This window comes from Lactuca saligna, chromosome 1, assembly GCF_052625555.1.
Source record: "Lactuca saligna cultivar CGN05327 chromosome 1, ASM5262555v1, whole genome shotgun sequence".
In the NCBI taxonomy this organism is placed as follows: Eukaryota; Viridiplantae; Streptophyta; class Magnoliopsida; order Asterales; family Asteraceae; genus Lactuca; species Lactuca saligna.
The window spans coordinates 1,716,622-1,741,597 of NC_136417.1; the positions used below are offsets into that span (position 1 = coordinate 1,716,622).

At 34.1% G+C, this 24,976-nt stretch overlaps 3 protein-coding genes across 4 annotated transcripts; 1 reads left to right on the forward strand and 2 right to left on the reverse strand.

Moving 5' to 3' along the window:
* Nucleotides 1–6,548: 6,548 nt before the first annotated feature.
* On the forward strand, nucleotides 6,549–15,528 carry LOC145006050 (Protein kinase superfamily protein). The gene is made up of 15 exons (XM_078965441.1): nucleotides 6,549–8,084; nucleotides 11,927–12,225; nucleotides 12,308–12,452; nucleotides 12,614–12,726; nucleotides 12,797–12,960; nucleotides 13,069–13,353; nucleotides 13,534–13,574; nucleotides 13,676–13,744; nucleotides 13,850–13,950; nucleotides 14,220–14,304; nucleotides 14,401–14,499; nucleotides 14,603–14,671; nucleotides 14,802–14,933; nucleotides 15,018–15,112; nucleotides 15,208–15,528. Exons 1-15 carry the CDS (start codon nucleotides 7,260–7,262, stop codon nucleotides 15,293–15,295), a joined length of 2,610 nt encoding a protein of 869 aa, XP_078821567.1. The 5' UTR covers nucleotides 6,549–7,259; the 3' UTR covers nucleotides 15,296–15,528.
* Nucleotides 15,529–18,624: 3,096 nt separating this feature from the next.
* Nucleotides 18,625–21,191, reverse strand: HYL1 (dsRNA-binding domain-like superfamily protein). Of its 2 annotated transcripts, none has more exons than XM_078966078.1 (4): nucleotides 20,999–21,191; nucleotides 20,836–20,858; nucleotides 19,440–19,711; nucleotides 18,625–19,359 (listed from the first exon to the last, which is right to left on the reverse strand). In XM_078966078.1, exons 2-4 carry the CDS (start codon nucleotides 20,852–20,854, stop codon nucleotides 18,718–18,720), a joined length of 933 nt encoding a protein of 310 aa, XP_078822204.1. In that variant the 5' UTR covers nucleotides 20,855–20,858; nucleotides 20,999–21,191; the 3' UTR covers nucleotides 18,625–18,717. The 2 variants fall into 2 exon arrangements, with proteins under 2 accessions (XP_078822204.1, XP_078822555.1); XM_078966429.1 differs by having other exon boundaries at nucleotides 19,440–19,702; nucleotides 20,999–21,188.
* Nucleotides 21,192–23,037: 1,846 nt separating this feature from the next.
* On the reverse strand, nucleotides 23,038–24,293 carry LOC145047446 (protein FAR1-RELATED SEQUENCE 12-like). The gene is made up of 3 exons (XM_078995720.1): nucleotides 24,045–24,293; nucleotides 23,725–23,974; nucleotides 23,038–23,636 (listed from the first exon to the last, which is right to left on the reverse strand). Exons 1-3 carry the CDS (start codon nucleotides 24,291–24,293, stop codon nucleotides 23,038–23,040), a joined length of 1,098 nt encoding a protein of 365 aa, XP_078851846.1.
* Between the last annotated feature and the right edge of the window lie 683 nt (nucleotides 24,294–24,976).

The following is a 24,976-nucleotide window of genomic DNA, read 5'->3' on the forward strand; positions in this document are numbered from 1 at the left end:
ACATTTTCTGGAACCGTCCCGGGTTCTATACGGCTGCACCTCCGATTGAAATTCGACCATGGCTGCTTCTTCTCCAGGTCTTTACCATTTTGATTTCTGTTGATTTGATTCACCAGTTTTCCTTCCACCACCTTTGTTGTTCCTGCAAAGGCAGTTGCTTTTGAAGTACCCTTTTTCCACCACCATCCTTCTCTGCTTCTCCCTCGCTTTGGACCTCTCCTGTTCCTGCTCAGAATAGGAAGCTGAGTTGGCGAAAGAGGAAACAGTCTGGTTTGGCGGAAGCGGAGGCGGCTATTAGGGCTTTGACTTATGTTATTAGGTCTATCGAGCCCCCTACCATGATGGACCTTCAAAGAGAACTCAACACAACCTTTAATTACATTACAAAGCTTTATTGGTTGCGTTTTTAAGGGTTTCATCTAAAGCTGAATTCTGTTTTCACTCCTACCACCGATTTATTTCACTCCCAATTTCCTATCCAAAATAATGATTGAAAGAAGTAGGTACATGTGGCTGAAGGTGAAGGTTAGGTAAGTACAACATGATCAGTTCCAAAATTAACATCATGATGGGTCTTCTGTTTCTCTTTATTTATATGTTTTCTACATTTTGAAGTTCAATTTCGCCTCTTAATAAAGAAATTGAAGCAAAATTGCTTCTATCTGCTTCTGATCGATTAAGTTTGAACATGGAAAACCTTTGTGGGTGTTTTTAGCATGGATTTTGGGCATCAAACTTAACTTTTTCGCTCTCAGGTGTCAGTATTTTTCAAGATTTTGGAGGTGTTGTTTACGTATTTCGAGCATCTTTTAGGGAAGCATGGTCTGAATGGAAGTACAGGTAATAATATAAACCAAGTTTTCCCAAATTTTCAATCATTTCAAGGTGATTTTTATAATAAAACTATGAAAATTTAGAAGTTACAAATTGAAAATTGAGGTTATACAAATTGAAAATTAAGGTTAAAACATGTAATATTTATGTCCTATGAATTTGAGATATAAGATGAAAGGAGGATGTCACGATGATTTGTCGCCTTCAGTTTTTTTATTGTTTGTGATTTGCAGAATGTTGAATGGTATCACATATTGTTTAAATGTCTATACCAACAAATTCACAAATGCTTATTCTTTGGCCTTTTGTATTATAGGTTTCTTAATCTATATCCATGAAGTATTTATGCAAATAAAAGAACATCCATGATCTGCATACAATGTTACTTTTACCCATTTCAATTCCACTTTATAAGTGAATGACTTTTTAGTGAATAATGTGATTGTTTCCTTCATAGTTTCTATTCGAAGCTTTGCAGAATATGGTACATGTATGGATGTCAACAATTTGTTTGTACTGTTGAAGACAATTCTAAAATCCCATTAAGATTAATATATATTTTATATATTGTGGATTAAAATTATGCTTCCTCCGTCCATTTATACACATGAATTTTTGCTTTTCAAAGCCAAACAACTTATTTTAAACAATTGATTAAGAGCTGATCTATGGTATAAAAACACTCTTTTGTTATCTCTCATTTTGTGATTAAATTCACTATGTAATACTCATCACTTTGATTTTTCAATTACAACTGAGGGTGCTAAAAATGGTCTTGATTTCATCATTGTTAGACCTCTCAACTGGATTGGATCTAGGATGGATTTCATTCCAGGGATTCATGGTCACAGTGAAGGTGTTTCTAAGGAACATAAATCGTTGGTGTAACATATAAGGCGGTTGATCTCATTGTCATGGTTCAATCATAAACCTTTAAAATTGAATGAAAGCAAATTACATTGATAATGGTGAAATGATCATTTAATTTTAAAATTATGATTTTTTTTACAGCCACCTGTAAAATTGCTGGAGTACTCAATGTCCGCAGACAAATGCCATGAAATACCCTTCTCCAACCCCTGCAATGCGGGATTATTCACTAGTTTCAAATTAATAAAGTCTTGAACTAATTAAGAAACTGTTTACACAGTTAATTAACAAATAAACCATTTATTTATTTATCTCACAATTGACAAATAAATAACGGATAAAGTTTGCTTATTTTTGTTTAAGTTGATAAATAATAAAATTTATACTCTATAAATTTTATTTTTTATAAGTGTTCATTTATGTTTTTTAGTGTGTGACTCGTAGATTCACATACAAACATCAACATAGTTAATTCTTTGTTCCTCACACACCGATCCATCAAAATAAACTCGAGGTGTATCAGATAAATTTCAAAGCGAACAAATAAATGTAAATTTCTAAAGTCTTTATTTTATCTCGGAGTTAAGTCACTATTTGAGACTTGTATTACATGCATTTTCATTTCCAGTAATGATACAACATTTAGTATAAGAAGAATGGTATTGATATCCATAGTTGGAGTAAAAAGTCCCGACTAAACGAAAAAACATATATAAATAATAGTGGTTCTTGATCTTTTGAGCTAGACATAAGAATTTTGTTTGAAACCATACATAGCTTTTTGAAGACGATAAACATGACCTGAGTGATGGTTAAATATACTTGGATGATGTATGTGGTATTGGTGATTTTAGTGTCACCATGTCATTTTAAGTAATTGGAACCAACATGTGAGCTAAAGGGCTTCATGATTTGTACTCTAATATATGTATGGGGTTGTGCGGAGTGCATGCATGTATAAGATCGAATCAGAAGCCAATTCGACGACTAGTCAGGGGTCCGGGGGCAGCGCCCCCGGATCCAGGGTTTACAAAGGGGCAGCGCCCCTTTGGCGGCGTCTAGGGGCAGCGCCTAGAAACGTGTTTAATATATAAACAACTCTTCCTCTACAACACTTCCTAATGAAACCCTAATTGTGTTTAATATATAAATAGCTCTTCCTCTACACAAGAGGGTTACGATCTTAAGCTCTTGTTTCATCAGACTTTCACAGAATCCTCTAGCATATTGGCCTACATCTTCTGTGCCTAGAAACGTAAGTGTCCACTTGGATTATCCTAGGCTGAATTTCTTGTAACACAGACATAGGGTAGAAATATCAGTTCGGAAAGTGATATCACGATCCAAGTTGGTATCCAGATCTCCACCACAAACCTTAAATTTCCCAACATGCGAACTGATATTTCCTGTTTTTGGAGATGGGTGACTCAATCCACGAGATGACCACTAAGTTTGCCAAGTCGGACACGTTTGAAGGCATCGATTTCAAGCGTTTGAAGAAAAATATGCACTTCATGTTGACCACTCTGAAAGTAGCATACGTGCTGACTACTCCAAGACCAGCAGAGCCTGCGGAAGGTGTTGTTGAGACGGCCGAAGAGACAAGAAAGAGACAGAATTGGGACAATGATGACTACATCTGCAAAGTTCACATTCTGAACGGTATGGCTGATGCTTTATTTGATATCCATAGTGAAGCCTTGTGTGCCAAAGAGTTGTGGGACACTCTTGAACTGAAATACATTACTGAGGATGCTTCTAGCAAGAAGTTTCTGGTCTGTGACTTTAATAATTATAAGATGGATGATTCAAGATCTATCACTGAACAGTACAATGAACTCCTTAGCATATACGGTCAGTTTAAACTACACCGTATGAATATGGATGAATCCATTATTGTGTCCACTATCATTGACAAACTGCATCCATCCTGGAAAGACTTCAAACATAACTTGAAACATCAAAATGAGGAACTGTCATTGGTTCAACTTGCTAGTGACATTCGTATTGAAGAATCTCTTCGTGCGAAGGAAAGTGACAAATCTGAAAAACCCAAAGGAAAAGTTGAACCTGGACAACCCTCGGTTCATATGGTTGAAAACAAACCAAGGAACCAAAATCACAAAGGACATGACAAACGTAAGCAGGAACATGTCCAAAGAAACTCCAACAAAAAGAGAAAGGATCTGGTTTGTTGGAGGTGCAATCAAGTTGGGCATTGCAAACGTGATTGTCATGTGAATTTGGGCAACAATTGTGCTGGAAACAGTGGTGCCAATGGGAAAGTGAACGGGTCTTCGGCCCAAGCTAAAGGAGGTCAGTTTTGACTAACTTTGATAATTCTAATCAGAATTATGTTTATTATGTTTCATTTATCCCTGAATCATTCTATGTGCAAGATGATGATGTTGCTTGGTGGATCGACTCCAGAGCAACGAACCATGTATGCAAGGATAAACGAATGTTTGAAACATTAACTCCACTTGAAAATGGGTCGGTGCTGAAAATGGGAGATGATTCTTTTATTCCTATTTGTGGTTTAGGTGTCATGTGTCTTGAATTTACTTCTGGAAAGACAATTAGGTTATTTGATGTTTTGTTTGTTCCCAAGATTCGCAAGAATCTTGTTAGCTCTAGTTGTTTAAATTCTGATGGTTTTAAACAAGTTATTGAGTCGGATAAGTTTGCTTTATCTAAGGGTGGAATGTTTGTTGGCATTAGATATTTAAATAATAGAATGTTTCGTTTAAATATTGTTGACAAATAATTACATATTCAAAATTCTGCATTTGTATCTTCTGCTTCTAATGTTCATAAATCTATGTTTTGGCATGTAAGATTAGGTAATGTCAAATTTAGAAGGATGCATGAGATGTCAAAAGATGGATTAATTCCAGCCTTTGATATGACATCTAATAAATGTAAAACATGCATGCTTACAAAAGTGACATAACAACCATTTCCTAGTGTTACTAGAAATTCAGCTGTTTTGGAACTTGTGCACAGTGACCTGTGTGATTTTCACTCCACTCCTTCTTTAGGAAATAAAAAGTATGTGGTCACTTTTATTGATGACTACACTCGGTTTTTCTATGTGTATTTGTTGCATTCTAAGGATAAAGCCTTAGATAAATTCAAAATATACAAAACCGAGGTGAAATTACAAGTGGGCATTCCGGTTAAATGTCTCAGGACTGATAGTGGAGGTGAATATATGGATCCCATATACTTTCAATCAGTGGGTATCATTCATGAGACCACGACACCTTACACGCCCCAACAGAATGGTATTGCTGAACGCAAAAATCGAGTTTTAAAGGAAATGGTAAACTCGATGTTGTCTTACTCGGGATTGAGTGAAGGATTCTGGGGAGAGGCCATGTTAACAGCCTGCTATCTATTGAATAAGGTTCCAAATAAAAGGAACAAAACAGTCTCATATGAACTTTGATTCAAGAAAAAGCCGAATTTGAGTTATTTTCGGGTTTGGGGATGTCGGGCAGTTGTAAAACTTACCGAGCCCAAAAAGAAATTTTTGGAAGAACGTGGAATTGATTGCATATTCATTGGATATGCTGAACATTCAAAGGCATATAGGTTTTATGTAATAGAACCTAATGATTCGGTTTCAATTAACATTGTTATCGAGTCGCGGGATGCAATTTTTAATGAGATGAGGTTTTCATCGATTCAAAGGCCTAAGAATCTGACTTTGGTGCTAATAAAGGGCAAAATTCTGAAAGTCAAGATGGTGGTATCGTGCAAGAACCACAAGATATTCGTAAAAGCAAAAGAGGCCAAATTGCGAAAAATTTTGGATCCGAATTTCAAGTATACTTGGTGGAAGGTTCGAGGGATGAAATTAGTCTTGAATATTTTCATTGCTATAGTATTGAAGATGATCCTAAGACTTATCAAAAGGCCATGGAGTCTCGTGATAATGCCTTTTGGAAGGAAGCAATTGATGATGAAATGTCATCAATTCTTAAGAACAACACATGGGTGTTGTCCGATTTGCCTCTGGATTCTAAACCTCTTAGTTGCAAATGGATTTTCAAAAAGAAAATGAATGTTAATTATACTATTGAGGTAAAACCTCCCAATTTATTAATCCGGATTAACACTACTTGCTTCCAAAGCAACTAATGACGATCCAACCCTAATGAAACCCAAATCGTGTTAATATAAACAACTCTTCCTCTACAGAAGAGAGTTACGATCTTAAGCTCTCGTTTTCATTAGACTTTCACAGAATCCTCCAGCATATTGGCTCACGTCTTCAGTGTCTAGAAACGTAAGTGTTCGCTTAGATTATCCTAAGTTGAATTTCTTGTAACCCCAGGCATAGGGTAGAAATATCAATTCGGAAAATAATATCACGATCTAAGTTGATATCTTAATCTCCACCACAAATCCTAAATTTCCGAACATGTAGACTTCCTCCGACCTATCCATATTAAACTACAAAGTGGCGTGATATGTGAAACCATAACAAAGGTTCATCTAGTCAATTTCATATTCATAATTGAACCTTTTGGAGAAAATTTATGCTTTGTATATTTTTTTAGAATGGCTATTCATACACCTATCTAACCCTATTTGTAATTTATACATTTTGTCCACCCAAAAAACGAACCCTCGACCTCTTCACCTTTCGAACACTCTTGCTACCGCTAAGATCAAATGGCTTTTAGTAAATACCCCCAAAAAAAAAAAAAAAAAAAAAAACTCATTTTAAACACTATCGGACCAGACTCGACCCGATCTAAACCGACCCGAGGCTTCATTTGCATGGCAGTTAATTTAAACAAATGAATCGGCGGTTTCAAGACTTAGATAAAATACATTTTTTCTTTTTCCAAATAACGATGCAGCCGCCCTTTCCTCCAATTAGAAACCCCGTCTAACCTACGCCGGTTGTGCATACCAATCTGTCTTCCTTATCACCTGCGCCTTATTTTGTTTATTATTTATAGTGACCCAGACAGTCTCTGCTGTTCCGTTCTTGAAGCGAGTCCTCTGCGAATCCACCAATCAACTTATCTTTTCATCCTTCAAGCTTCAGTTCTCATAAATTTGTCATACATAGTGGTTTGTTTTCATGATTATAGCTGGGGTCAGTTTTAATTTGTTGATGAACTAGATCCTACGTACGTACGTATTCTTGCTTCACGATTATTAAGCGTTGCTAGATTTTGTTGGCAAAGCATAAATATATAATATCAGGTTTTACGATGAAGATTCGTGATTTGGATTAAGATCAGAAGCAGTTTCATCACGAATTTTGTGTACTTCTGTTTTGGTTATTTCAAGTGGGAAAATGCGTTCCTTGCTGCGGTTCATCAAGTCGACAACACGTAAAAAATTGCTGCAGAAATACGATCAGTTTTCTTTCACCGGTGCTGTTAACTTCCGACCAAGAGAATAGGATCTGTGCTAGATTTAGAGAGAGAGAGAGAGAGAGAGAGAAAAAAGAGAGTTCGACTTTTTTTTTTTTTTTTTTTTTGGCCCTTTTCGATCTATTTACATAAAACAACCTATAGGTGTTTGTGAAAATGCCGCATAGAACAACTTACATTTTCCCGAGGCAATTTCCCGAAAGCGGTGGGATCACGAATTCGTTATCAATAGCTGAAGATCACGAGAAGAAGAAGATCTCGAAAGAAACTTCAAGTTTCATGATCGAAGGCGATAGCGATAGGGTAACGAATACAGATCATGTGTATGGACATACAGCTTTGCTATCCGGACGGCACCATTTTAATAGCTGTAAAAGCGATCGGAGCCACGGGAAGAAGACCAAACAGCAACTTGCTGCTTTCGTAAATTGGTTGGTGGAGAAAAAAACTTCCGGAGGTGGTTCAGTTTCCGGCTCTGGGCACGTGAGGCTGAACAACAACGACTTGAAACATTTCTCGCCGGTGCCGGTGAAGGATGTTGTCGACGACGACTGGCGTAGTCACGTCTCCGACGCCGATTTTAATCATCCAACCACACAGAAAAGTATTGGTGATCGGCAGGTTTCTCTGCGGAGGTTATCCAGTGATGCCGCAAGTAGTTACGCGGCGAGTTTGTTCTCCGGCACGATCGCTACGTCGAGTTCTGCTGCTTTTTATAAGGATCCGGTAACGGAGGAGACGATAGGGATGAGAGAGGAGGATGTGATGGTGGGGAACGGTGATGGTGGTGGTGGAGATGATGGTCGTCGGAATCTTGTCCAAAGGTGGCGTGAGAGTTATTACTTGCAACTTACGCTAGCTAAACGGTTAACCCATCAAGCAACCATCGGTGACGAGCCTACACTTATACAAGGACGTGGTGGTGGTGGCGGTCCTGCCGTGACGTGTTATGATGCAGAGTCTGTTTCGTATCGTCTCTGGGTATGATTTTTCTCCTTCTTTACTTCCGGACTTCATTGATTTACCGATGATCTTTGCATTTTAGTTTTAAAAAAAAAAAAAGTACGCCGGCCGGCGATCGTTAAGTTGACGGCAGTCCGGCATCATCAGCCACCACTTGAAATTAATTTGTCCTATTTTCATCCTAAAATAATTACAACTTTTAATTTAATATCAAGATGATATGATTGCTTTCTAAAATAAAGAGTTTTCTATTGGGAAAAATAATATAAAAAAAGAGAAATTAAATTGCGTCCTACCTTTTATTCTTACAATTATTCCTACCCACTAAAATTATAACAAATCACCATTCAATTTAATTGTATTTGATATATTCCTAATATAATCTTAATGATTTAGTTTAAAAAATATGGAAAGATGATACTTGTCATAATTTTATTGGGTAGGAACATTTGTAGGCATAAAAAGTAGGAATCAATTTAATTTCTCATATAAAAAATCAAAACAAATTGGGTTAGTTTGGTTGTTGATACCAAACCAAATCTTGTATTAATTAATTAGATTTATATATAGTTCTTATCCTAAATATTCATTTATCTTGCTAACAGATTTGAGGGGCCTGTATAATTAGTGAGCTTATATCGGGAACGATCAATTCTATAGTTTTCAATCATTAAAAATGATAATTGTTGGCAAAAAAAATTGCCTACTTCTTTTGTTCTTTTAGTTATGTTCTAAAGTTTTGATACCCTTAACTATATTTTCATTGAAATTTTTATTTGCAAAAGTAATCAATGTTTTGTTTAAAAAAAATTATTTAGATGATGAATTTAAATAGAAGTACTCTACGCATTTGGTTTGGTTTTTGAAATCAAAGTACGTAGCGGGGTGGTGGTTGATGGGTAATCATATATAGCCAAAATTCAATTATTAGACGCATTGTTTAAGCATTAACGTTTGATTCTTAGTTTTTAAATGTGAGAAATTACGTTAATTAAATACAGACCTTGAGATCATGTTAAAAATAGAAGTAATTCATTTCGTGTCCATATTTTTATGTCTTTAGATAACACAATCGTGTATCCTTTATTCTTCTCATTACGTATGAATTGGACCATTTTGTATGGACCTATAAAAAAAATATAGAAATTGCAGAAAACAACAGCCTTGGGTGACGCCCTAAATACATAATTTAAGCTATATATTCATGCAATTTGCAACAACTTTTTTTTTTTTTTTTCTAAAGTGTCTTCCATAATGGTTGCAGTCCTTTTTTGAAAAGTTTCAAGAAAAAACTACCAATTTGATCACTACAATTACATATAACTTAATGATATACATTTACACCTATATATTCTTTTGTAAATTATTTTACACTAGGTGTGAGACCCATGTATTACATGGGTTTAATTAAAAAAACAAATTAATAATTTAAAAAGTTTGAATTTATAAGAAAAATTTGAATTATTAAAATTAATAAGACTTTAATGTATTGAATACATTACATATATAAACTCTTTCTAATAAATATTTTACATATATATTACCTTACACATTAAATATGGAATTTTAATTTAATAAAATGAAAAATACAATAAAATGACAAGTGGAAAATAGAAAATTTAAAAAATCTAAAAAATGTCAAGTGTCCAAATGAATGAGAAGAGGACATGTGACAAAAAAATCTTCATTTATTATAGTAGAAGATGCGTACAACTAGCTCAAACAATTTTCTTGATTATATATCAAATCAAGTATCTTAATATCATTGTGGGGTTTTTTTTTCTATAGACATCTTTCTAGATTGTCTATCAATCATCATCCATCCTTCTTTTCTTCCCATTATATATCCGATGATTTTGATTACTTCATGTGCTTTTATTTCCATTTCATGTATAATTTACACACATGTTGTAAGAATAAACAATATATCATCATTATCAGAATACAAAGGAAACACTAAATGTTGTAAGAATAAACAACTTGTTATAATGTGTGTGTGTTTTTGTATTTCTGCAAAAAGATGCTAATTCAAAAAGTTAATTGATCTTTATCTAGTCATTTAGGATTAGCTGTGGCCGGGGTTCAAAAAAATTAATCTTTATTTATTTGGATAAGAATATAGAGCATATTAATTAATAATTAAGTAGATAATTTGGTTGTAATCATCTTGGGTTGTAATTAAGTAGTCAAACTTATTCTTCTATTATATAGAGATGCAATACAGACATAGAAACCATAAAAATAAGGGAAAATGACTTAAAAGCCTAACGAAGTTTTCAAACCGTTCAAAAAATCTCAATCATGTTTTGTCTGTTCAAAAAATCCCAACAAACTTAACATTTTATCTAAAAAGTCCAACTAAGTTACACTTTCCTGAAAACTTAGATAAGAGAAACGAATGACGTGGCTTATTACCGTATCGGAAAACTGACTTGTTAAACCAACGAAGTTTCCAAAAATGTTTAAAAAACTCCAATCATGTTTTGACTGTTAAAAAAAAAAGCCAACGAACTTAAACAAAACAAGATTGGGATTTTCTAAACGGTTTGGAACTTTGTTGGACTTTTTAGACAAAAGGTTAAGTGCGTTGGGTTTTTTTGAACAGACAAAATATGATTGGGGTTTTTTGAATAGTTTGGAAACTTCCTTGGGCTTTTAAGTCATTTTCCCTAAAAATAAACGTATGTAGTTTAAACGATAACTTATTGATCCTAGTTTCTGTAGGAAATTAAACGCTACATATTATTTTTAAACACCTTTTTATGATTATTATTGTTACTAAATTCTACTTTTTGTGGTTATTTGGAAATTGGCATGAGGAAACCTACCTAGCAAAGTATTCTTCATGTACAAAATACAAAGTTGCTTCGATCATTGATTAAAAAGCAAATTAAAGTTGCTTCGAAGCTAATGAGAGGTTAAATCGGACAATAGTTAGGCCAATTTTCTAGTATTAGAATGGACGTGATTGACATGACTATTCTTAGTATATATCTTGAGTATATGCTACGCATCCACAACTAACAACTTTTCCATGTATTACTCTTTTCTAGTCCTATAATGAACGTCATCGATCTTTAGTTTTAAACAAATATTCAATTTGCAATTATTTGTTTTCTTCTGAATTATTATAAGATATGGACCACATTAGTTAGTTCAAGTTTCATTATTAAAGATTATTTTATAAATTTATTTGCAATCAATTAAATACTTTTGTAAAATTTTATATATAAAGTTACTACGGTTGGAGTAATATATTCGACAGGCTCCAAGTTGAGTGACCTTGGTTTGTAGTTTGAACATATTTTAAAAACTTTTAGTCTAATGTCAAACCGATATTTGATCTTTCTGTAGGTAGTTGTGGACAAAAATATCAATAGTATGATATGTTGATTAAAACAACATAAACTTGATTATAATATTGTAGCTATCTCTATGAAAACATAATCATTTTCATGTCAATATTCCATAGAATTAGGATATTTATATAATTAGAGATCAATTACTCTCAATATAATGATGGATGATAAAGAACAAAAATGTGTTCTTAAATCCATCTTTCCTGTTATTTTTTATATGTATGAAATATTGGGTTGGTACTTGGTATATAAAGATATATGAATAATTGATAACCACTCTTTTCAAAAAGTATAACGTACAAATATTCCCTTCTCAAGTGAATTGGTTATCGATCTTGTCTCGAAAGAAGAAATATATATATATATATATATATATATCCATGTCCAGTCTTAATTTGTTGATGTTAATATATTGCTCCATTAATTTGTTTGAATAAAAATTTCATTTAACTTTTATTGTGTTTTGATAATTAAATAATTTTGTGAAAAATGGATCTGCAGGTGAATGGTACTTTATCTTACAATGATAAGATATCAGACGGGTTCTATAACATCCTGGGAATGGATCCGTATATGTGGATGATGTGCAGCAACTCTGAAGAAGGCAAACGCTTGCCATCTTTACTCTCACTCAAAGCTGTGAACCCAGGCACTACATCAATGGAGGTGCTTCTTGTCGATAGATATGGGGATTCACGCCTCAGAGACTTGGAAGATAGAGCACAAGAGCTCTATTTTTCTGCTGAAAACAATCTCATGTTGGCTGAAAAGCTTGGAAAACTTGTTGCTTCTACAATGGGGTATGTACTCAATTATTTTAGCTTAATTATAATTCTGCATCAACTAAAACCTTAATTTTTATGTATTAATATTGTAATTAAGGGGATCGTTTCCTATTGAGCAAGATGATCTCCATGCACGATGGGAATCGGCTAGCATGAGGCTGAGGGATCTTCAGAATGGCATTTTGGTCCCGATTGGAAGCTTGTCCATAGGACTGTGTAGACACAGAGCTATTCTTTTCAAGGTTAATTATATATGTTTTAAATTCAGTATGTATCATATGATGGATCTACCTATATATACCTATATATATATATATATATATATATATATATATATATATATATATATATATATATATATATATATATATATTGATTGAAATTAATATGGATGCATATGCAGAAACTGGCAGACTATGTGGGACTACCTTGTCGTATAGCTCGAGGCTGCAAGTATTGTGTTGAAGATCATAGATCCTCATGCCTTGTCAAAATTCAAGACGATAAATCCACAAGGTCTAATATCTAATTTCATTGTTTGTTTTTTTTTGTTAATGTATGTTAATTTTGTTTAATTATTATATAGGGAGTATGTAATGGATCTAATTGGGCAACCAGGAAACATGTATAATCCGGATTCATCAATAAATGGAGATATACTTTCTTCGGTGCCTTCACCATTTCAAAGCTCTCATTTGAAAGAAGTTGAACAAGTTTATGTGGACCGAGCATCCATTTGTCAAGTCAAGAGTAGGATAATTATTGTTATTGTTAATTAATATTAACATAAAAGTGTCCCCCTAAATATATTGTAATATTATATGATGAATCCATGTGGTAATTAATTAATGCATGCAGGCATTGAAGGAGGAGGTGGAGTGTGTGAGGAAGAAAGCGTAGTAGAATCAAAGGAAATGAGAGTTGATAGAAACTATAGAGTTTGTGAGATGATTGAAACGCCAAAAGCAGTGAAATACAGTAGTAGTGAGCAATTATCAGAAATTGATCAAGGCAAGAGTACAGTTAGAAGCAACAGTTTTCCTGTGACTGCTCCAAGGTACTTGACCCTTGAGCCATCTCTTGCAATGGACTGGCTGGAGATAGCTTGGGATGACTTGCATATCAAGGAACGTATTGGTGCTGGTAACCATTCACCATTACTTAATTACTACTCCAAACTCCAATTCAATTCAATTCAATTCAATTCAATTATATATATATATATATATATATATATATATATATATATATATATATATATATATAACTACTTTTAATTAATAATATAACATTGACAGACATGGGTAATGTTGGTTGTTTCAGGCTCTTTTGGGACAGTGCATCGCGCAGAGTGGCATGGATCGGTTGGTCTTTTTCTATAACCACAACACAATGCATGATTGATTATTAATTGTTTTTCTGAACCTAATTAATCAAACTCTTTTTTTTTATTGTATGTATGTAGGATGTGGCAGTTAAGGTATTAACTGTCCAGGACTTCCAGGATGATCAGTTGAAAGAGTTTCTGAGGGAGGTATATATAGTATAACTATAACAAGCATTATTTGTATATTTTAAATGTTTTTATATAAAAAAAACTATATTCTAAATTTGGTGTTGAATATTGGTTTGTTGTAAGGTTTCAATTATGAAACGAGTGCGGCATCCGAACGTGGTTCTGTTCATGGGTGCGGTGACTGTTCGCCCACATTTTTCAATTGTGACAGAGTACTTGCCTAGGTAGCCTAACTCCCTTTTCATTTTATATATATATATATATATATATATATATATATATATATATATATATATATATATATATATATATATATATATATATATATATATATATATATATATATATATAACTCAAAATCATATATGCATGGAAAGGTGCTTTTTGTTACCAATATATTATATATATATATATATATATATATATATATATATATATATATATATATATATATATATAATTGATAATTGATGATGAAACATATTAATTACAGGGGTAGTCTATTTCGTCTTATACATCGGCCAACAGCTGGTGAAATTATGGATCAAAGGCGACGTATACGCATGGCTTTGGATGTGGTTGGTTACTTAATTTTTATTATTATGCATGAATCTTGAATTTCAACAATAATTAAAATAATTATCTCTATCTCGATCGGGTATTTGTTGTTGCAGGCAAAGGGCATCAATTATCTTCATTGTCTCAATCCTCCCATCGTTCACTGGGATCTCAAATCTCCAAACTTATTGGTCGATAAAAACTGGACTGTCAAGGTACTTACATTAATCCAACACTTAATTAATTTGTAACTAACCGTACGTTTTCTGTGACTGTATTTGACCCATATTATATGTATATAAATGTACGTATTTGTAGGTTTGTGATTTTGGGTTATCCAGATTTAAAGCAAATACTTTCATATCATCAAAATCTGTTGCTGGAACAGTAAGCTTCTGTAATTACAGTTTGTTAGTGGTTTCTTGTCCTGTCTGAAACAAACCGCATATATATAATTAACTGTTTGTTTTTTTTTTTTTTTTATTTATATCTATATCTATATATGCAATGATGACAGCCTGAATGGATGGCCCCTGAATTCCTGCGTGGTGAACCCTCGAATGAAAAATCTGATGTTTACAGTTTCGGTGTCATCTTATGGGAGCTCGTCACCATGCAGCAGCCATGGAACGGACTCAGCCCTGCTCAGGTCAGCTTAGTGATATCATAAATCATCCTTTTATTTATTATATAAGGGAAAAATCTTTTTTAAATTAAATTATATTATATTCAGGTTGTGGGAGCAGTGGCTTTCCAGAACAGGAAACTAACGATACCCATCAACACCCCTCCGGCATTAACTTCACTCATGGAATCATGCTGGGCTGAGTAAGATTTAACAACCCTTGCATGCCATGCCATCATCAATCTCATGCACCACTTGTTTTCTAAACTGCTTAATTAATTTTCTATGTCTTTCACAGTGATCCTGCTCAACGCCCAACTTTTAAGAGCATTGTTAACTCTTTAAAGAAGTTGCTCAAGTCTCCAGCACAAATGGGACCTCCATGAATTCACCACTACATTTACATTATCTTCTCTTCTCATCTTTCTTTCTTTGTTTTTTTTTTCCTAACATTCTCATACCAAATTACCTAAACCTGCAAATGGTTCTATAAACATCTAGATAAACTATCATAAATCGAAACATCCTCAAGGGGATCAACTAAAATATGTAAAACTTAGAAGGGCTAGCTTCAGGTTTATGGACCTAGCTAGCTAAGTAATCCATATAAGTTTCTTAATTACTTCTTAACAAATCAATTTGGGTATGATTCCTAGTAATGCATACATTTGAGAAACAACAATATTTAATTCTTATTTACTTTTAACAACTGCATGTTTGTTTCTAAATTGAATCAACAACATATATAGAAGGCTGTCTTTTTAGTCTTTACTAGAAAAATAGTTGCTAATGAAAGCGGGGAGTAGTTTTTAATTTAGAGTTTAATCGCTTCAACCAAAATGATTAATTCCACACACAAAGTAATAATGTAAATCAAAATAAGAGCACGGTATTTTATATATATGGTTTACACGATTAGAATGATTACAACAAATGAACACATCAAAAAGATTCTATATATTGATCCAATTGCTTACATGTTACAGTTTACATGAATTCAAGATATATATATATATATATATATATATATATATATATATATATATATATATATATATATATATATATATATATATATATATATATATATATATTAGTTGACTTAAAAATATTGCCAATAACATCAAACTTGAAAACTCTAACAAATCTGACCATTACCTCAGTTGGTCATGCTCAGTTTAGTATCAAATCTGATAAATGCATCACATTCTTAGTCTCTCTAAAATGCTATGAAGTAAAAGGTAAATCATGCTCCACAACTTAATAATAATAGATTTGTTTGGTTAAAAAAATAAATCTTTTTTATTTAGTATAATTATAATCTCCAATCAACCAACTATTATTAATAGCACCCAAAATCATATAGTTATTTTGTTAAATATTAATCCATCAAAATTTAACCAAGCACATCCTACAAACCACATGAATATTATCATAAAGCCGCAAATTAACCGTTAGAAAATAAGGGATCAGAATAACAATAAAAACAAACTTGGATAGATTCAAGGATTGCGTTTATCAAACACCTTCTGAAATCTATAATTTGTCCCTTTTATTTGGGGTACACGAATTCAGAAGTGAGATAATCCAAAAATGAATCAATCTGAATTACAAGTCTAATTCAGATTGTGAAACACAAAATTTCTGTTAGTGTGTTCTTAAGAGATAGAACAAATCTTAAAATCAGATTTTGAGAGTATATGGTTTGTAACCTATTTTCTAGAACATGAAGAATGTTCTTATACCATAGGGAAAGTGGTTATCGTAATTGTCTCCAGATTTACCGCAAAAAACTGGTAGAGTTATTAGACATAACTAATGTTTGCATCATCAATATGTCATCAACTGAGTTTTGGCAGGAAAATGCATGGCTGGTGTCATACCCGATGTAAAAATTCGTTTAGGTTTCGGGGAGCAGCCCCTAAATCCCGTCAAGAGGTTGCAGCCCCTTGAAACCCTGCACCCAGGGACGTTGCCCCCTGACTCCCGTATTCCCAAGTTTATATTTATCACTCCGAGTGTGCACCCCGCACCTCCTAATTTGATTAGTAAATTGAGTTCGGTCTATCTCATTATTAATAACAGTTACACCAAAATATGTTAATAATACTAAAATCATCAACATTAACATCAATCATCTTCAATGTTTATGAGATTAAAGTTTATAGAGTAACAATCAAATGTAATCCACTTACCAAGTATTGTTTAGCTCGCCAACATAAGGAAAACAATGTATGATAAAAATTGGAAATGATTCAGTTTTAATAGGATAAATGGTTGCACAATTAATATGCACATTTTCTTCATAGGCATTAAAAATGATTGTATAATTATCCAATCTGAGCAATGACAATAGTACAGTTCTTTAAGAACCAAGATTGTTATGTTATTTCTAATATCCTAGAAAGTGAAGATAGTTTTTTTTTTTTTTTTGCCATCAATAAACCTCCGTCCACTTTCAATATATACATATATTTTTGACGTTGTGGAACTGGTTGGAGAAGTACGGAGCAATCCATATTGAAATTATATATCTAATTTATGCTACTTAATTTTTTTAATTTGGATAATCCATTTCTCCTTTCTTTCTTTTTTTTTTTAATTCTTATATGTTACCATTTTCCACATACAATAATTTCCTTGTATTTTTCGTATCACTCCCTTGTTGACTTTTTCATAGCTATCTACATCGGTAAGTCACCAATCATGGTAAAAGTGCTCATGGGGATATTATATATAGGCCAAAAAGAAATGGGTTTTTATTGAACATTCACAATGATAACCACCTTTGTCGGCGTTATTGAAAGAGCTTGATTTTGTTGGATGAATTAGGAGGCATGTTTTGAGAGCGAAAAATACTAGAAATGGGGTTGAAATTGGAATAGCACTTAGATAGGGAAATGTTGTGAAAATTATGTTGAACAAAGGGCCAAATTTACGATGCAATCAATAATGATGTTCACAAAAACTTTGCAAAACCTCATAATAAATGGGCTAAAGATTTGACATAGGGATCAACAAAGGAACCGACCCGGCTGGAACCGGTCCGAACCGGACTCGGCCCGGGAACCGAAGTCGACCGAAATTAAGAACCGTACCGGACCACCGTTTCAGGTTTCCGGTTCCTACCGGTTCTTGCCGTGTCTTTAATGTTGGAACCGATCATCGAGAAATAGCAACATATGGTTCCAGTTTTTACCGATTCTACCGGTTTCAGTTCCAAAATCCACAAGAATATCATCACGGTCCCATCCCGATCGGTTCTATCCAGTTCCGGTTTCGATACCGGTTCTGGTTCCGACCGATTTCCCGGTCCAAATGCTCATCCCTAATTTGACATAAAATAAGTTCAAGAACTTTATGAATTGCGCGATAAATCACAAAATCACTTTTGAACAAAAAGGTTAGTTCACTAATTCAGATCATAAGGCTATTTTCATGAACTAAATGATTGTTTTATAATATAAGCTGCAAATATGGCCATTTAATAAATAATATTATTAAAAAAATAAAGAAAAAAAAAAACTCATGTGAGTATTTAACAAAAAAAACACTATAGCCATATAATGTAAAGATAAAATGATCAAAAATTAAATGTAATGAACTACAAATGCAAAGAAAAACAACAAATGGAAGGGAGTAATCCAGGAACAAAATCTGATTGCATGTGATGCCAATGGGGTCAATATTCAAGTAATCGTTAGAAATTACAAAATACCAAAATACAAGATTTTATATATTTCAAGCTCCAAAAAGAACATACACCCAATGAATTACATCATGACTACTAAATAACTCAAAATCTCCCTCAACTCATGTCATCACACGCAACCAAAACGTTTTCCCCATTTGACTGTAGATCTTTGACTTGTTCATTCCCGACAAAAACACTTTCTCCATTTGCTTTCAACTCTTTGACTTGTTCATTCACAACCAAAACACTTTCACCATTCGAATCCAAATCTTTGACTTTGACCTCATTCTTACTACAAGGATCACCGTCCGTTTTCACCAACCCATCATCATCATCGCCACCTGGCGTTCTAGCTTTCTTCTTTCGTCGCTGCCTAACAAATTTACTTTTTTTCCTTTTTTTCATTTTCACTTTGCCCTCCGTCTCCACAACCACCTGCTCAGGTTCCTTTCGTTTAGTGGGGACCACCGTATATAATGTAGTATCCGTATCCGTATCCACCGGGTCGGATTGCCAATTGGATTCTGGCCCACTCATCTTTATAGCCAACAAAGCGATTTTTGCAGCTTTAAGTTCTGCTTCCTTTTTTGTCTTTGCTGCTGTACCAATGTATTTGATTCCACCTATGTCAACAGTGCAATAAAACGGGGATTCCCTCCCCTTTTTTTCATCTTTCGTGCATATGTATGATGGGATCGCATAGTTCATCTTTTGTGCATATTCTTGAAGTAGATTTTTGCATAACCCGGTTTCATGCTATTAAAAAAAAAGAGGAATTATATATCAATCAATTATGAGTTAGGAAAGTTTTAATAAAAAAAAAAGATTATAGTTACCACAGGATGAGACACGCTTTTATCTGTAGCACCAGATTTTGCGATTTCAATGAGAGCAACTTCAGCAGCAGATTGTTCAGCAGCTTTTCGGTTTAGAAATCCAGTCAAAGAATAATAACTTTCATCATTTAGGACAACAGATGACCTGAATAATGGCTGGTGTGAAGGGCCTTCTTTAATGGTATGATAAATAGGTGTGGTGAGTCCTGCTTTTTGAGCATACTCTTGCAACCGACTTTTGAATACATAGCAATTTGATACACCTGTAACAACTCCATTTTTACCACTCTTAACACTTGTATAATGCTATATGTTAATATCGATAGATAGACAGAGAAAAATAATAATGTTCATCAGAGCACTTGCTACAAGAAGGAAAAAAACAGGGTGGGTATTACAAATGAATGCACCAGCAAAGAAAAGGGTCAAAAAGTATCTACAACTGTTTGCCTATCACTCAATGCACAACCAACAAATGTATACACAATCACCAAGTTTACAAGAATCCACCTATTTTTTTCAATGACTTTTAGTTTGAATGATGTTGTTGCTTGTTAGTTGTTACTCTCTCGTGTCTCTTGGTTTCCTGACCATACATATCTCCCACTTTCCTCTTCTTTGCCTTTAATATATAATTATAATTAACCCTTCTTTCCAGTTTGTAGATTATTAGGTATGATTTAAGAAATCAATATTTACTCAACAAGATATCATTGTGAATGATAGGCTGTCATACAAAGGATATATGTAACAAAAGGTGCCAATCAGATGCCAAAGAATATTTTCAGTTGGTCCATTCAATATAAGCCACATAAAGGGGAATCTTTTGTTACCATGGAAGCACCAACTAGCTCCACTACCATGGGCATCCACAATGCAAGTTGTATAGGAGTTGAATAAGGTGGTGACTAGGATTGCATAGGTGTTTAATGGAATGTGGGTGATGACATGAAGAGGAGTTGCATGAGCATTCAAAAGTTCAATAGATATAATAAAGAGATGATTATGATTGAATAGGTGTTTAACGGGTTGTGGGAGGTAAAACTGTAAAAGTAAATTTGTATACGAATTTAATGGATGAAGTGGAAATCCATAGAATTCTAATAGAGTTCAATGGATTGTAGATGACAGGTCTCCACAGCTACTTAATACCCCAAGACCCCTAATATGTTCATGATACTCTATCTCTTACTGTTTTTCACAGATAATAAAAATTCAAAATACTTTGGAGCGACATCACTAACTTCATATTTAAGCTACAACATATTCAAAATAAAAAACTTAATGCTTCATGGACAAAATTTATACTCAAAGAGCATGAATAATAAATTGGTTCAGAAACCAATGCACCATAACAAGAATCAGTAAGGACCACAATGAAGAAATGAGTACTTACTCTGAAGTTGCTCGTCCATGTACCTGTTATTCCAATTGGAAAAAGAAAACAAAAAAATAGGATTTCAATCAGACATTCAGAAACTTGATACACAGCTGAAGTAAGAAACGGAAATTGACCAGAGATGGTTACAAATGAATCCAACGAAGGAATTAGAGCTTACTTCTTGAGATCTAGAGGTTTGACCTGATTTGTTCAGGCGAAACCCTAGGGAAACGGAGTCAGCGAACAAGCACAGAAAGATGATGACAGAGAGCGAGATTGATATGAAATTTGGGGAGGTTTATCGCGCGAATAAACCCTACCTATTAATGCACTGCACCAGTGCACAGGCTGATTTTTTTTCTTTTGCTTTTCGATATATCCGAATCCGAATATCCGACTTCTAATTTCGGGTACCTATTGAAATTTTGCCGGATAATATTTCCTTTTATAATGAACAATGTAATTAAATATTTGGCAAATTTCAACATTTTCTTTTTAAGATAAATTAAATACAATGTTTTAAAATTTGGTTTGAACCGAAATTAGGAACGTCGGTTTTATATCAATTTTTAGATTGGATCCAACCGGATGGCTTCTTCATAAACCTGGTTAAACAGTAGAAACTTTTTCGAACCGGTTTATTAGATTTGGATAGTTGGATTTCACTTTACTAGTTACAAAAAGACAAAATTGCAAGAATGGTCCCTGTGGTTAGGTGGAAATTGTCACTTTGGACCAAAAAGGTTTGGGTTAGCATTGATGGTCCATAGGTTTGCATTTTGTTGCCACTTTGGTCCAAAACCTTAACTGTCGTCACTTTTCCCCATTACCATCCATTTGACTTGTCAAATGGAGGGTATTTTCATCATTTCATTCCCTATTTTACTCTCTATATTTAATTAATAAATTCCTCTTCCTATAAGATCGATCGATGATACTGCTGTTCTCAAGCTTTAATCCCCTCGTTCTCGTCTTCTTCACAAGCCCTAACACATCACTATTCACAATTTCCCTATGAAGAAATTAACAATGGTGTTGTGTTTCTGTGGTAAAATGGCTATTGTTCGCACTTCGTGGACCGACAAAAACCCAGGTCGCCGTTTCTGGGGATGCCCGACTGAGGTAAGCAAATGGATTTTGTATTTGCATCATTGTTGTCGCATTACATGTTAAGAACATGTGTTGTCTTTTTTTTTAAGGGATCGAAGTGTCGCTTTATTGGGTGGTATGATGGTCTAATGTGTGAACGTTCAAAAGCCATCATACCTGGATTGCTGAGGACAATAAACAAAGTGAAGGCTCAGACCACAAGACTCAAAATTTACCTGTTATGTAGTTGGATTTTCTTTGTGTGTGTTCTATTTTACAAGTAGCTTGAGAATTTAATAGTTTGGGTATGTAGTTTTTTGTTGAAGATGTAAGCTGTGAGCAGTGTAATATTTTGGTAAGTTGTATGAAAGTAGTATTTTGTTCAAGATGTAAGCAATGTAATCCATGTAAGACATGTTTTGCAACAAAATATCAATGGAAATTATATTTGGTATCTATATGTTGACCATTCCATTTATGTATGCAATTAACAACTAATTTAAACATTGTAAAATATGCAATTAACAACAAATTAAACATACCATAAACCATAACATCCAATTGTATGATTTAAACATTGTAAAGTATGCAATTAACATCAAGTTAAACATATCATAAACCATACCATTAAATTTCTGATATGTTTTTCCCATAAATCAAAAGACATACAATTTTTAGTAACATACTATCAAGTACCAAAAAGAACATCAATGTATCTTCCACACCAAAAGACATCAAGTACATAACATACAATAAACATAAGCAGTTGACATGTAAAACCCAAAAGACATCAAACTAGCTTCAAACCCCTTAAATTTCCTACTTGGCCCTTGCAAGTTCTAGCATTGTGCCCTTTATTTTTACACTTGCTACAAGTCACACTAATAAACTTCCTTGTTAACTTCCCACTCCCACTTGCAGCATGAGTTTGACTCCCACTAGCACCATTACCATTCTTTCCCTTCTTCTGGATTCTCTCCCCTGCAGATTGCCTTCTCTTTTTCTTGGGTCTCCCAGGCTGATTATGGTGCAGAGGAGGGGTGATTTTAATTGGGCAATCACTTATAGGCCACATTGCTCTCCCTTTAATAGGCTCTACCTTATGAACATAAGCTGTTTTCCAAGTTTCTAGCCAATGCACCCTGCAGATTGCCTTCTCTTTTTCTTAGGTCTCCCAGGCTGATTATGGTGCAGAGGAGGGGTGATTTTAATTGGGCAATCACTTATAGGCCACATTGCTCTCCCTTTAATAGGCTCTACCTTATGAACATAAGCTGTTTTCCAAGTTTCTAGCCAATGCACCCTGTGAACATAAGTGTGTAACTCTCCAATCTTTTCACCATTATCTGCTTTATCATTTAGGACAGCTATGACATGTTTACAAGGGAGGCCAGTTAATTCCCACTTCCTGCAGCTGCATACCCTTTCTGCCATGTCAACAACTTGTTGATCCTGCCATGGCCCTTTCACTTGGTATTTGTCTGAACCATTCCACCTAGTTGTGTACTGAGATGCCAAATAGACCATTTTGTCCATAATCTTTGTTGCATAAGGAGTTAGAGGCCCTACACACTTATTTTGCACCTTGATGACATTACAGATTCTTTTCATCATGTATTCCCTGATGTACTCCAAGCAAGTTATTATTGGCTTATCCCTTCCTTCAACCAATTTGCTGTTGAAAACTTCACAAAGATTATTTAAAAGCATATCTGATATTGCTCTCCCTGAAATGTTGTCAAAAAAAAAAGTAAATAGTAAGTAAGACAGTGTACTAACAAAGTAATACACCTCAGGGGAAAATTTGGAAATTACCTGTGAAGTGGCTTCTTGCCCAGTGTTGTGGGGGGATCTGCTTCAACCAATTATATGCATCCTTGTCAAATAAGTCGAATTCATTAATTAAGTGGTTGAACTCTTGGATTGTTGTTGTTGTGGCACAATTCCACAAGTGTTCTTTGTGTTCATTGGATCTCCCTGTTCTCTTCATATTATCATGTGTATGCCTGAGACAATATCTGTGCTCAGCCCATGGAAACAACTGAGCAATGGCTGCCTGTAAACCCTATAAGGAAATAAAACATAGTTAGTATATTTCATGCAAATACAGTACATTTAAGATACTAATTACATACCTTTTGTCTATCACTTATGAGTGTGAAGTTTGAGTTTGCGTATAGGTCTAGGTCATCTCCTAAAATCTCAAGAAACCATTTCCAGCTTTGAGTATTCTCAGACTCAACAATGGCATAAGCTAGGGGGTATATTCCATTGTTTGAGTCTACCCTAACTGCAGTCAATATCTGTCCTGGGAAAGGGCCCTTCATAAATGCCCCATCAAAACCAAGAAAATCCCTCAGGCAAGCTCTAAAACCTTTCTTCATTCCACCCAGACACACATAAATTCTTTTAAATCTTCTTGAGGTGGCATTGGAGTTGGGTTCAGACTCAAATTCTAACTTCACAGTTGTATCTGGATTGGTAGACTGTAGCTCTAAGATATAATCTCTGAGAACCTCATATTGTTTTCTGTAATCCCCTTGCACTTATTTTTTTTGCATTAGATTTAGCCCTGAAAATCTGATGTATAGAGAAACCCACTTGATATTCCTTTTGCAGTTGCTCTTTTAAAGCTTCCACAGGGATTTTTGGGTTTAATTCAACCTGATCCATTATTTGCTTCCCAATGAACTTTGCAGTTGTAGATCTTACTTTTCTTGTATGCAAGCATCTGTGTTCGTGGTTATATGTTTTAATCATCCAACTACCATCTTTATTTGATCTAGAACCTTGTATCACCCAAGGACAAGGGGTAGGTTCACCAACATCACCCTCATTAAAGGCTACAGTCCCTTTGCATAAAGCTCTTAACCTTGTTTTGTCGTTTTTCTTGAAGAATATATTCCTGGTTTCCAATGCATGCAATTGTATTTTTTCCTTTAACTCCTTTTTACTTTTATATTTTTGTCCTATCCTAAAAGTAACTTTATGTATCTCCCCTTGAGAGCACCTTGTCTCCTTCCCTAATTCTTTTAATAAAACTCTCATTTTCCTTTCCATATCAGAA